This window comes from Argiope bruennichi, chromosome 1 (assembly GCF_947563725.1).
Source record: "Argiope bruennichi chromosome 1, qqArgBrue1.1, whole genome shotgun sequence".
NCBI classification, from domain to species: domain Eukaryota; kingdom Metazoa; phylum Arthropoda; class Arachnida; order Araneae; family Araneidae; genus Argiope; species Argiope bruennichi.
This window is the reverse complement of record NC_079151.1, coordinates 8492940-8506713: the sequence shown is the minus strand read 5'-3', so window position 1 is coordinate 8506713 and position 13774 is coordinate 8492940. Positions and strand designations below refer to the sequence as shown.

Below are 13774 nucleotides of genomic sequence, written 5' to 3'. Positions count from 1 at the left end.
TCTAAACATACTTTCAATGACAAAATTTCGTTAAATAAAATAGGCAATTGTACGAAAATTGCAAAAATTAAATTTTTACACGTCTATCATAATTTTGAGTGAGAAGTAGTGTCATTTTTCTCTTATTTCCCTCTATACGTACAAAAATTCACATCTCTATCTTGAAAATTCGCAGAGAAATGCTTAGTTTTAAATTTCGAAGGACTGGTCCAAATGTAGAAAAAAGCATTTATTTCAGCTTCATCATCCAATCATTATGGCTTCAAAAAGAATTTCATAATCTCGCATAACGTTGTTCACTTTCATTGATCTGCAGTTCCACCATCGTCTTTATAAAGAAGGGAATTGAACATTTCAGACTTACTGGAATACTCAGCAAGAAAAAAAAATATTTTTAAATCGAGCTTGTACAGTTTCTATAAGATATATATATATATATATATATATATATATATATATATATATATATATATATATATATATATATGTGTGTGTGTGTGTGTGTGTGTGTGTGTGTGGGTGTGGGTGTGATGGGTTTTAATGCATCAGTCCACTTGAATTAGCTTAATCTTTTTATTCTTGATTAACAAATGATGATTCGGATGGTTTTTACAAATGGAAATTCAATGATGGAGAAGGAATTTATATTACATGAAGATGGACAGTTGATGTCGTTCAAAGGATCTTTCCCACCTACGCGTGGTGCACTGGCATTTGCAAAGGAATCCTTCAACGCAAGAATTCCAGTTTCGGCCCTTTCTCAGAGTATCACGGCTTCTCGGTTTCCGGTCGCACCCTTCTCGGCGGACGTCCGTTCTCTCCCCTCGTCTAGTGAACTCTGAACTCTGCCCTCCGACTGCTGGCTATCACCGGAAGAACGCAGAGCGCCCTCTCATGGAGTTAATTTACCACACACACACACACACACACACATATATATATATATATAAGACAACAAGAAAATTTTGGTTATTATGATAATTTGTTTTGTATGTAATCGTAATGTTTCCCTAGTTCTAGGAAAATTAAAATGTCGCTTTCAGTTCCCAACATTTTAATAGGCTGTGTGATTTAGTGATTAAAAATTTTAGGATCCTTACTTCAACCGGAAAGAAAGGGTGAGAACAAAGTGTCATATGTGATGAAAGAAATTGACATTTTGCTCTATTTTTTAGGTTACTCTTTTGCTAGATTAGAAACAGTCAGTCCAGAGCTCAACATTCCAAAATTGACTGTGTAGAGAATATTTCAACTTTAATTAGTGGCATTCATACAGAGTATAAAGTCAAACAAATAGACCCTTCCTTAAGCAAAATCAAAACTTTTTTTTCTGGAAAATGGTGTTTGGAAAGCCGAATGTTTCTTAGATCTAGATAGGAACATTAATTTTCAAAATTGCCAAGTTTGGAAAAGTGAAAACAATTCTTCTTGCAAGAAATTCTTTATCAATCGCAATTTTCTGTTCATATGTTACATGCTGCTGCTTTTAAAAGTTCTTTAGTTGGTACCATTTTCTACAAAAGTATACTGTATGGTACCGATAGATTCAGTTAATTTTTATTGACATTATATCTGAACTAAGGAATGAATTAACTTTATCAGTAGATATTCGATAAATCTTTGCTGATTAACTCAAAAAGCCAGTCCTTATGTCACATGAATTCGATAACATATTCCCAAGTATAAGATAATACAATTCTGTATGGATGCCGAAGGTGTTAATTTCGAACAAATTTTTAAGCACTTCAATTAATGCAATACTAGGCCATTTTTTTTAATTATTAAAAGTTAATAAATATGTTATATGTTTTAGCAAAGGGGAGACATAATTTAAAATATGTTATATACTTTGAGAGTAAATTTTACTGACCACAGTTTAGTACTTATTACAGTATAATTTTATTCAAATACTTTAAAGATAAATTTAGGTGATTCTTTTTTTTTGGGGGGGGGGGTCCTCCAAAAGAGACTTAAATTGGAATTAAAGTTATTTCCTGAATTTGATGTTCAGATCAAGAGGTCTATCGTAGCTCTCAGAAAGCAGAAAACAGAAAGTCTCAGTACCATTAATTGGAATCGGAAAAAATTAAAGCAAAAAGATAATTAATAGAAAAAAAATAGAAAACTAAGAAAACCAAATAATATAAAAACTAAGGAAGTGTGCTTTTATATCTTGAGGAACAAACAAATTATAAAAGAAAGAAATACTACTGTTCATAAAATATCAAACTTGTGTTCAAATTTTATATGCTGATATGAACTTGAAAATGAAAACCTATTTTGTATTATTGAGCTTAAAGAAAGGAGCGATGCAATCTGGGGAACCATTTTCTTTAATTGAACCGATGAAACAATTTTAATAGGCTATGCTTCATTCTAATTTAAATGTATTTCTCAGAAAGTTTATTCCATTTTTAAAGGCAAATTACAAAAAACTTAGTGCTTTTGCTTTATTGAAATTAGTTTTTTGTCAGTTTTCATTAAAAACTTTTTATATGATTCAAATGTGACAGACTTTCCTTATTTCTGCTATTTTAATAATACTCTTTTTAAAGTAAGCAACAACAAGCTAATTTTCTTCTTAACGCAACAAATGTAATTGCGAAGAAAACAAAATCTATAGAATGATAATTGTGTGGAACGCGCTAATCAATTTATTTACTGACCAATTACTTTAGATTTTTTTTTTGTTAATTTTTATAATTGTATCACTAAAACCTGAATTTGAAGCCTTTGAAATAAAAAAAAATTATTTTGCCTCTTAATGCTACTTATTTAAATATCAAATTGACTTTCGACATAATTAAAGCTCTGACTGTCAGTATTTTTTTAAAATTTGTATATGACCAAATTTCGTCAGTTTTTTTTTTTTTTTTTTTTTTTTTTTGTAACAAAATAATGTAGCATTCAATAAAACTGGTAGATAACTGGCAGAATCCCATGATCGAAGTAATCCAGTTATTCACATTTTTTTTTTACTTCAATTTCTTTTTGATATATCTATAATTTTTAATTCCAATTTTTCAAAGATAATTTAAATTCTTTTTGGTTATATTACAACAGGCTAATAATTAAATGGATTTTTTTGAATATTTAGAATAAATTATAGCTGTGCATGGCATAATATATAAACAAATCAAGTTGTTCGAAAGGAAAAGTTATAAATGTCATAATTTTTTATTTTCTTTGTTAAAAATTTCGAATATTGAAGATAATTGGACATTTCTTGCTAATCTCGAACTTTCCTTTTAATTTTTAATAACTGTTTATTGACGTCGATTTGAGCTTCATCCGGCTTATAAAAATGAGGCATTTCAGGCAGAATGCGGTTGTCTTTTGTTTTCAGCAGCTCTTTCGGACTTTTCGTTAATGCAGCGCCATGTTACCACATTTTCAAAGCTACAGCGATATTGCCGAAATCGATATCCATTATACACAGCTGATGGCTTTTCTTTTGATGATTAAAAAAAAACAACTTTCAATGCTTTTATTCATATTTAAAATCAGATCAAAATAACGAAGAAGAAGAAGAAAAAAAAAAAAAAAGCAAGCAATCCGAGCACCTAATCTAAAATAAACTTTCAAAAATGAACCTAGTATTCTTAAAGAGAAATTATCAGTTTTACTGTGAGAAAAAAAGGTGAATATTTCAAGAAAAAGAATTCTCAACCAGCAATCATTCTCTTATCAATACGAGAAAAGTGCATTCTCTTTTGCCCCTCTAGATGCAAGCCAAGTTTTCCTGCCAAAAGTAATTAAATCCCAGTAAACCTACAATGCGAGTGCAAATGACACTATTTAATGGACTACATATGCGACTGAGCGCAAGTTCCACAATCCCAAATATTTTGGCTCACTGATAATTTTTACACTAACATTAAAAGATAACATTGAAACTCAAACCTTTGTCGTTTTAATCTTGTGATTTTTTTCTATTCTACAGATATTTTTTAAAAATTAATTAAACGTGTTTTGTAGCAATAAATTTCATTGATGAAATGAAATTCAAATCGTTTTCATTGTTGCTATTAATATTTCATCCTGGCCTTTCCTCCATTGCTTCTGAACGAAACAGGAGGATTTGACTTCTTTTTACGTGTTGAGTAGTTTCCAGTATGAAATATGGTTTTAATAAAATTTTGTTTTTTTACATTTAAGGTTTTAACTTCAGAATGAAATAATAACCCCATACCAGTCATATAATAGAATGCATAAATTCATGGGTAAAAAATTAAGGAAATGCATAGCACAATGAACTGAGCGACGTAAGGCATCTAAAATAGTATGAGTTATATTTGAAAGTTTACATATATAATCGGAGGGAATCATTAATAAATAATTACCTAAATAGTAAAATACTGAGTTAACATTCGTACAACTTTTAATCTTATAAGCAACTTTTGCATTAAAAAATGTACACTTAAATAAAAATTTATCTTAAGTAATAAATAAAAATTAACTAGTTTTAAAAGAAAGTCCTTCTTTTGACTGGATTTATTTCACCTCATCTATTAATAGGAATTCATTAAAATAATAGGTATGCACTGTTTATGTTTTTTTTAAATCAAATTTTTTTTTCTTTTTAAGAATCCAAGGTTAGAAAATGAATTGCGGATTCAAAATTGAGTTTGAAACATCTTATCGACACTCTCTTATCAGGGTGTGTTCAAGGAGCCCGTTTTCACACTATTTCCCCCATTCCACCTCTCCTTCACTAAGAGAGCGAGTTTCTCGTCTTTCCAAATGGATCATTATTTGGCTGGAAAATAGTAGAAAGCCAGCTTCTAGTGACAAAATCAGCATGAGACCACCAAATTAGTGATATGTATTTCCGCCTACTTTAGATCTGGAAAAAAATTGAGTTAAACGTCATTTTTTTTTTAATTTAAAAGTATAAGTTTGTGGAGAAAATATTTATTAGATTTTTGTTTCTTAGAAGAATCTTTTGAAAATTCTACTTCCTAACCTTTTCTCCTACGTAAAATATAATCTTCGATTTGCAAAAAAAAAAAAAAAAAAAAAAAAAAAAAAATCTTTATCTGATTAATTTATTATTATTATTATTTCTGATTTGGAAAAAAAAAATATTTTAAATGCTGGGTGATGACTTTATACAACAGAGGTAGAGCGAAAGAAAAGAATATATATATATATATATATATATAAATTTATCAATTGTTCAGTGCATTTTTAGTACTGCTTATAATTTCTTTTAGATAAATTGTATACTGCATTATTTTCTGTTAAGAATCTTTCCAGGATCTGTTGATGCAAAAGGCATGAAAAGAGATTCTAAAGATTTCATTATTTTTCAATGCAGAATTATGAAATGATTTTTAAAAAAAATGAACTCTTCAAATTCAGAAATTCTTAGTTTAACTGGAAATAATGCCTATACCACCGAATATTTTTTAGATGATTAATAGTTATATTAGTGAAACTATTATAATTAATGAAATTACTAAAGATTCTGTCAATTAGTAAAATTATACTATTCTGTTCAAAGTTATTAATATTTTCTTTTATCAATTTATTTTCACCATTTATTCATACTTTTACTCTAAATTGCATGAAAAGAAAGCATTAAAGTTATAAGTAAATCGTGCACAAGAAATTAGAGTAGATAAACTTAACTAATGCCCGGAAGATTTAAAAAAAAAAAAAGTTGAAGGAAACAAAATTAATTCAACACAGAATAAATTTTGGCCGCACTGTTGATAAACAAGTGTTTCTACGGTTACGACTTAGTAAGGGTAACGTTTCAAATTTTATTTATTTATTATTATTTTTTTAAGGAAAATATAGAGATGTCTCTCCATGGAGCTTTATATCAGAAATTGAAGTAGTGCACCAGAAGTCTGAATATCAAATTAAAAAATAAACGAAAAAAATAGATGAAATAATTAAAATACAGGCAATAGAGGTAAAGCTGCAACAAATATCAACATGCAACCTTGAATAAATTTAAATTCTTTTTAGGAAGCGGCAAAATTAATAAGTTTATTATCGGCAAATTTTATATGAATGAAAACTAAACTCTACATATGAATAAACATTTTTGTTTGAAACGAAAAATAATCATTAATACTATCAAGTATTTCCATCATTAAAGGATATGTTTCCATAAGAAGTCAACTTGATAAATGATGAAATATGTGATAAAATGCTTGTGTAACCTCCTTTTGATAATGTACAAAATTGCATTTTTTGATTGATGTAGGTTTATATTCCCATTTATTTTCTATATTTTACCATTTGTTTGTTATATATTCCTTATTACTTTTAAACATACTGCTTTGAAATATGCTGTATTATTTTTTACTTATTTGTTACAGTAAAAATTTTAAAAAATCAGTTTGCATAATCTTTTTTATAGCAACTTAAGGCATGCATCTCATAAGAATTTACATCTCAATTAGAATAATTATAAATTTTCCTATCTTTAGAATTTGTATTGTTTATTATATTTTATGCACAGTTATAATTTTTTTTTTTTTTGTATTTTAATCAAATCTCATGTTATGATAGCTATTGATTTTCATTTAGGAGAAGTAAAACATAATAAATCTGCAAAACAAGCTCTCATTACTTTTTTAATTTTATAGATATTGATTCTTTATGATATAAAATAAAATATAAAGAATAATCAATATACAATAAAATAATTTATTTCATTAGAACTTGAATTAGTAAATTAGACAGCAATCAGGCTGATTTGGATGATTGGAAAGTTTTTAAGCAGAGAAAGATCATAATTTTCTAATTCGGGAAATTAAAAAAAAAAGAAAACTTAAAATGTTGAAAACTGTGATATTTATTTGAAAAGGAAACCACATAAAGAAATTATGTCTGGTTTTATTACAAACATCATATATATATTAAAACTGCTAACATTTCTTATTGATATAATAGGGCTTTGGATAATTAGAGCACTAAAGCTGTAAAAAATTAAATATAGTTTGAAAAATTATTAAATTGTTTGAATTTTGTATTAATCTATATTAGGTAGGAAAATTCTTATGGAAGTCAATGGTCTGGTTGTTGCTGCAAGTGAGAAAATAAGGTAAATATTTTGATATTATTTCAGATAGAAATGTAATAAAATTTTTGAGGCAAGTAAAAAAATTTCATTTTTTTTTTACTCATTTTATTTATATTATGTATAAACTGAGTTTTTTTCTGCAAAAAAGTATTTTTATTTTTAAAAAATTTATTCTTTACACATTACTCTCAATTTTTCTATCAAAGCTATATTATTAAATGAACAAAACAGTGAGCAACAAAGAAGATAAACATGACCCTATACCACCTTTAAAAGAGTTACAACCTGTTATAATTTTCCTCCATTTGTTTCTCTGATTCTTTCTTTCCCATACTATGCATGAGGATATCTGAAGTAACAACCGCATGTTTTGAGAAAGTTGTTTCTTCTTCTTTCTTAATAAAAGAAAGGATGGAATCAAAAACAACCCATACACATACTTTTTGGTCAATGAGATGCTGTACAGTTATGGCTACTCTGCTTTTTATGAATTTGAAAACTACATATTTTTTTTTTTTTTAATTTGGAAAAAAAAAATAAAGAGGAATAATATGGAAATACTTTCTTTTCACTGTTAAAAGATGTTTGTTTAAAAATCCCTAATCCAGGGGGAAACTGTGGCATTAAGAACTAATGTGGGCTAACACATGATTTTTGTTAAATTGAATTAGGTGCCTATATTTCGAAATAAGAAATATACCTTTTTTCAAAATCAGCATAGATTCTATTTTATTATTTTATATTAGATGGCAGTTCTGATATAGTTCACTTTCAGTGTTTGCAAAGTACGTTACCTAACTCAATTTAGCAAAAATTGTGGGTAATTCCTTTCTAGTTCTTTATACTTCTATTGGAATATTTGAAAAAAAAAATCTTATTATTATTATTTTTTATTTAAAATAAAGATATGAAAGATTAAATAAAGCATTTTATTTGAATAATGGCTTGATATTCCTTGAGAAAATTAAGTAAAATTTTCAAATATCCATGTTTTTAAATATTTTTCTTCCCTCAAAATATTCTGAAATATTAATTGAATTATATAATCTTATTATTTGTTTATATTTTAGCATGGAACTATGTATTGGATTGCTGCTTTTGCTATACAATGCTGATATGGACATACATTTCTACATTTTAGTCTGTGTATGTTTTTATTTTGTATCAATGTTAAACTTCAGGTTTGCTATTTTTTTTTTTAATTTGTAAATATAAGTTGCTAATTTATTTATTCTTTAACAATATTTGAAATTTGCCCTGATCTCTATTAATAAAGTTGAAAATTTATAAATAATTTGTAAACTGCAAGCATTCATTTACTAATTATATTTTCTTCTAAGTCTACTTATAAATACTGGAATAGCCCATAGATATGTAATAAGTGAAGCCAACAACAACAACAACAAAAAAAAAAAAAAAAAAAAAAACACCTGATCACCAAAGATGATTGGTAAACACTGTTTGAAATTTTTTTTATTTCTTGTGATATTCATTGCAGCTTCACATTATTATTCTATTATTTTCTGCAATCTACAGTTTTTTTAAAAATATTTTTAATGCACTTATAAAAATTTCTATATAAAATATTATTATTTAGCTGTTAGGTTTTATATCTTGTTACATTCACTGGAACTTATAAAAGGCTTAAAAATACCATTCTTTTTTCAGAATCAAATGCAATTATGCAGTGCTTAAAAGAAACCACTATACCTATTAACAACTGTCTTTAAGTTTGCATTTATATTCTAAGTCACCAGATGAAATTTCCAGAGTATATAGTGCCTTGAAAAATGCTTAAATTTGAAAAACATTTTTAAACAACCTAAAAGTGCTTAATTTTGAAAAGAAAAAAAAAAAAAGTCTTTAAAATTGATTAATTTTCTCAATAAATGCAAAGATTTTTTTTTGTTTGTTTCCACAGACATTGAATATGATAAATTGGAAACAGTCATAAATCTTTGTTTACTGGATATGTTAAAAAAAGAAAAACCAATTGAAAGAGAAGAGTTCGGTGATAGAATCCAGGACTTTTAACACATATTAAGATAATGCTTAATAACCTTTTTTTCGTTCCTTCTTTCTTCAACAATAGGCACCAACATGTATTGAAAAATTGGAATGGTTATTCCAAAAGAGTGAAATATGAAATGTGCAAAACTTAATGCAGCTTGAAAAATGTTTGACTTTTTTTTTTTTTTTTTTTTTACTTTAGTGTTCTAAATAGTGAAGAATTTATTTTAGTTGTGCCTGGTAACTCTGTTTAACCCTTCATGGGTTCTTAAAGAGTATGCAGATTAGCTCCAATAAAAGAAAAATAAGAATAAAGTATAGTGCACAAAAGAAATAGATGCAACATACAAGGGAGAAGTTGTTTTATAGGCACACATGAAAGAATGTATAATATCAAGCCATTTTTATTCTTTTTACCATGAACTGTCTTTAGCACCTTACACATTGAGTCATTATTCTTGTTAATATGTTATTTTGAGCAATCTCTTGAATATGTGTGATGAAATTTTAATTTGAAGTCATAAGTTTTCAATAATGGCAATTTCTTTTGCAGTGTACTTTTTTAAATGTTCCCGTTCCTTTGAGAATTATCACTTGTTGAACCAATCTTTTCAAATGTTAGTTTTTATTTTTAAAAAATTCTGCTAAGTGAAATATTAAAAATTTAAAAGAAGTTTTAAGAAATATTTATTATTCAGATTATATAATTTTTAGAGTTTTTTTTTCTTTCTGTTTTTATAACTTTTATATGATTTTTTTTGTTGCTCAGTGAAATCTCTTCCTCAATATGTAATGTTTGCCTAACTGACAAAGCAACAAACAACTTAAATCACTAAAATTAGGAATGTGAAATTAAGTGACAAATTACTTTCTGGATGTTAGAATTTCTCTAAGAATAGATTTTCCAAAATTTTAATTAGAAATTTAATTAAAAAATTAGCAAGATTTTAATGTATTTCAACCACAACATCAAAGAATATTATCATACAAGTTTTACATATTCTTAAAGATTATATATGTTTATATAATATTTACAGAAACTCTTCTGTGACTTGTGTTACTGCTTGTTACTTCTTTATAATATCAAAGAGTATTATCACATAATCTTTATACTTTCTTAAAAATTATATATATGTATATAGAAAGAGAGAGATCAAGAATATTTACCAAAACTCTTTTGTGATTTGTGTCATTACTTCTTAATTTTTTCTCATTTTCTTTGGTAGCCTTTGATACTGTGATAATATAAAGATTTTCCCATTATTAACTTACAAGCAGATATTTTGCTATAGTATTTTGGATTATTTATATAATATTTAAATGTTGTTCTCTCTGAAAGTTTCAAAAAATCTTTCATATCCATAAAAAAAATCTTACAACTGTCCTGTTATTTTTAGAATCGCAGAAATAAATTCATTGTCAGTATATGTTACTGATATTTATTCAGTTCCCATAAAGAAACCAGATGCAAAAGTCTTAGAATATACAAAATGGTAGATATCACATATAACAGTTGTAAATTGTCTCCTATAGGAAATAATACTATGGACTTTCCCTTGAATTTATTGAGCAACCCATATATATTATACTCTATTGGGTACGCTGTATGCTAAGTTTTTAAAAGCAACAGGAAATGGTAAACTGAAAAGGATTCTTGGTCATTCTGAGATAATGCTGTGAATTTTGTAAAAAAAGAAATGAACAAGAACTTAATAATTTGTTTTTTTATTATTTTTATAAGATATTTAATTATTAATTTAAATAGTAATAAAATTACTTAATATGTACTTTGCTCTTTGGAATTATATATATATATATATATATAATTAAAGAAATTTCTGACATTGAAAGAGAAATTAAAGAACTGTCACAAAAAGCTAATGAAAGGATTTTTCACTCTTGGTGAAGTGCAACAACATTAAAAGAAAAATAATAGAGAAAAACTAATTCTAGTAATGAGATGTAGAATCTGAAATTTTCTATGAGAAATTTTTAAAAATTATGAGATTTGCTGTAATAATGTTTTTTTATCCTTTTCTTGAATCTATGCTTATTATTTCTATTCATATAAATATTTATTTATTTATTTATTTTTTATAAAAATGAAGGCAAAATGAAAGCTGCATTTATTAGCTGATTCAATTTAATTTTTCAATACAAGATAATATTTTTACAATTTTTATGTTAAAATTTGAGTTTAAGTATTTTAAAAATTAAGGGGGGGGATAGTCAGCTACTTTTTATGTGTAAATTGTTTTAAAATTGTATATAGGAGGAAATAAAAATTATTAAAGCATGAAAGTTATTTATTTATATTTTTTTTATTTTTTTAAAAAAAATTTTGAGCTTAAATTAAAAATTATGATGACAATCTGTCAGTTATCTATTATTAATAAATTTTTTGAACTGATATGTAATTGGCAACTGTTTTATTATTGTTCTTTTGTGTTATTAATATAGGCGTTTGTTGGCATGAAGGATGATTTTGTCATAATGACAAGGTTTTGTGAAAATAATTTTGTAAACCCACTTTTGTCCATTTAACTGATTACTTGAATCTTTAATTTTTGTAATATAACTCCAAGGAAATTGCTTTTAGTAAATTGGACTTTCTATTTCTATTAATAATAAAAATAAATGTGTATGTGTTTGTTGGAGTTCTACAGGCCAGATTGTTTGATTTACAGTTACCAAAATTGGCACTTTTTTTTTTTTGAAATTTTAATCTATTGAAAACTAAATGGAATTTATTTTACGGGAATAACTTCTGAAAATATTATTGCTCAGAAATGAATTTTGCACCATTTCAGAACTTAAAAAATTGTCTTGTAATGAATACCAATTTAATGTTCATGCGAATTTTTTTTGAATTTTGACAATATTTCAAAAATATATTTTTGCTTGATCTCATATAATAGATTATATTTTACCCTCAGAAAACAAACTGCTTTCATTGTTTTATTAAGCTAAAGGATAAGAACATTTGTGTTGTTTACAAAACATATAATTAGTATGAATTATTTCTCAAAAATTTTGTTGCATAATCTCTAATACAAATGCTATCCCATTTTCCTCTACATAAAATTATGGAGGTTCAGAAAGACTATGAATGCTTTGCATGGCATTAATGAGCAATAGTTAAGAAATAATTAACCTTGGTATGAATTTCATATTTTTATTAATTCTATCATGTGATCTTTGGCAATTAATCCTTGGCGTTAGAAATAGATACCCGAAGATCGAATTTCTATATATTAGATGTATTGTTTTCACCTGATTAAAACGAAACTGGACACATAACTACTATTGTAGTCATAAAATCACATACCAAGTTTCATGTATTTAAATCGTTTTGAATTATCGCATTTACATGCTTGTAAAAATATAGATCGACAGAAAGTCAGATAGATTTTGTTCCAAATTTGATTGTTATCTATATTTTAGAGGCTAAATCTGTGTATCAAATTTTACCCATATATCTCTCTTCATTTTGCAGTTAAATTTTTAACCTCAATTTGAATTTTGCTCAATTTGGAGTAAAGATCTTGTGCAAATCAATTTCATAAATCTAATCTAAATCTTTTTGAATTTTCTTTGTCACAGACATAATGCCAATGATGTATTTTTTGAATTCAATGAGGTCTAAAGTATGAAATTCATCAAAATCTTGAGAAATAATTTTTTTTATGTAAAAAAAGGTAAGTTGCAATATTGTAAAAGTTAGATGAAATGGCATTTGCATTTTTAATAGCACTATGATGTCATGAACTAGTGTCTATTAGAAAAGTTTATGTGAATGAACAGAATGTATGGTCAATTGCTTCATCAGTCCCTTGGGTTGGTGAAGGAAAAAATCTTTTTCAGATAGGACTAGGTATTAGTATGAGCTGGGCCATAGGATAGATGGTCTTGGATTAAGCAGGAATAGAAACCTGATTAGTGTTCAGATTTACCTTCTATTAAATGAGAGTGTGATTTAACTGTGTAATTTTAATATTCTAGTGTTCATTAAGTCATATTTTAATATATTTTTGTTGAGTTTTGCAATAAATTGTTTAAAAACGAATGCAAGTGAATCATTTGGTCAGTAGAGATGACTAGTAAATAAATATATGCATGTACTGCTTAGTTTTTTACAATACATTTCATTGCTGAACTGAATTTCAAACTAGTTTCTTTGTTTCACTTAATATGTTATTGCTAATTTTCTTCTATTGTTGAAAACTAAAGAAGAAGGATTCAATTTTATATTTGTGTAGTTTACAAGAGGTATAAGAAAGTGAAGTCATATTATTAGAAAAGTTTAAAACTGGACATTATGCTTTTAAAAATAATATGATGTTATGGGACTTTGACTCTGTTGAATAGTTCATCTGTACAATGAAAATAACAGTTAGGATTATTAAAATTAAATATAATAACATTAATGCCTACCACAGTTTGATGCCTAAAAGCATAAAAGATTCAATTGAAGATAAACACAATTAGTATTCCCTATAAACCTATCAAAAACTGGTCATCAAGAGCAGATAGTTTTATAATATATTTTAGTTTTCAATGAAGACCATTTATTTTTTATGATGATATTATCTTTTTATTATATAGTTTGATTTTTGATTCAAAATAATCTTTCCTATTTGTAAAATTTGATTTTTATTATATTATATTATATATATTTTGTTATATATATTATATTTATTATATTTTGTAATTCATCATTAC

At 26.2% G+C, this 13774-nt stretch overlaps 1 protein-coding gene across 4 annotated transcripts in view; it reads left to right on the top strand.

The window, feature by feature from the left end:
• The first annotated feature begins 4710 nt into the window (after positions 1-4710).
• Positions 4711-13774, top strand: part of LOC129964118 (uncharacterized) — a 58373-nt gene continuing 49309 nt past the window's right edge. For 2 of the 4 annotated variants that reach the window (XM_056078829.1, XM_056078809.1), the window contains exons 1-3: positions 5932-6220; positions 7010-7063; positions 8113-8188. In XM_056078829.1, coding sequence (XP_055934804.1) covers positions 7020-7063; positions 8113-8188 — 120 coding nt within the window. In that variant the 5' untranslated portion in view covers positions 5932-6220; positions 7010-7019. Of the gene's footprint in view, positions 4862-5931; positions 6221-7005; positions 7064-8112; positions 8224-13774 lie in introns of those variants that run through there. The other 2 variants (XM_056078815.1, XM_056078823.1) reach the window with 2 other exon arrangements.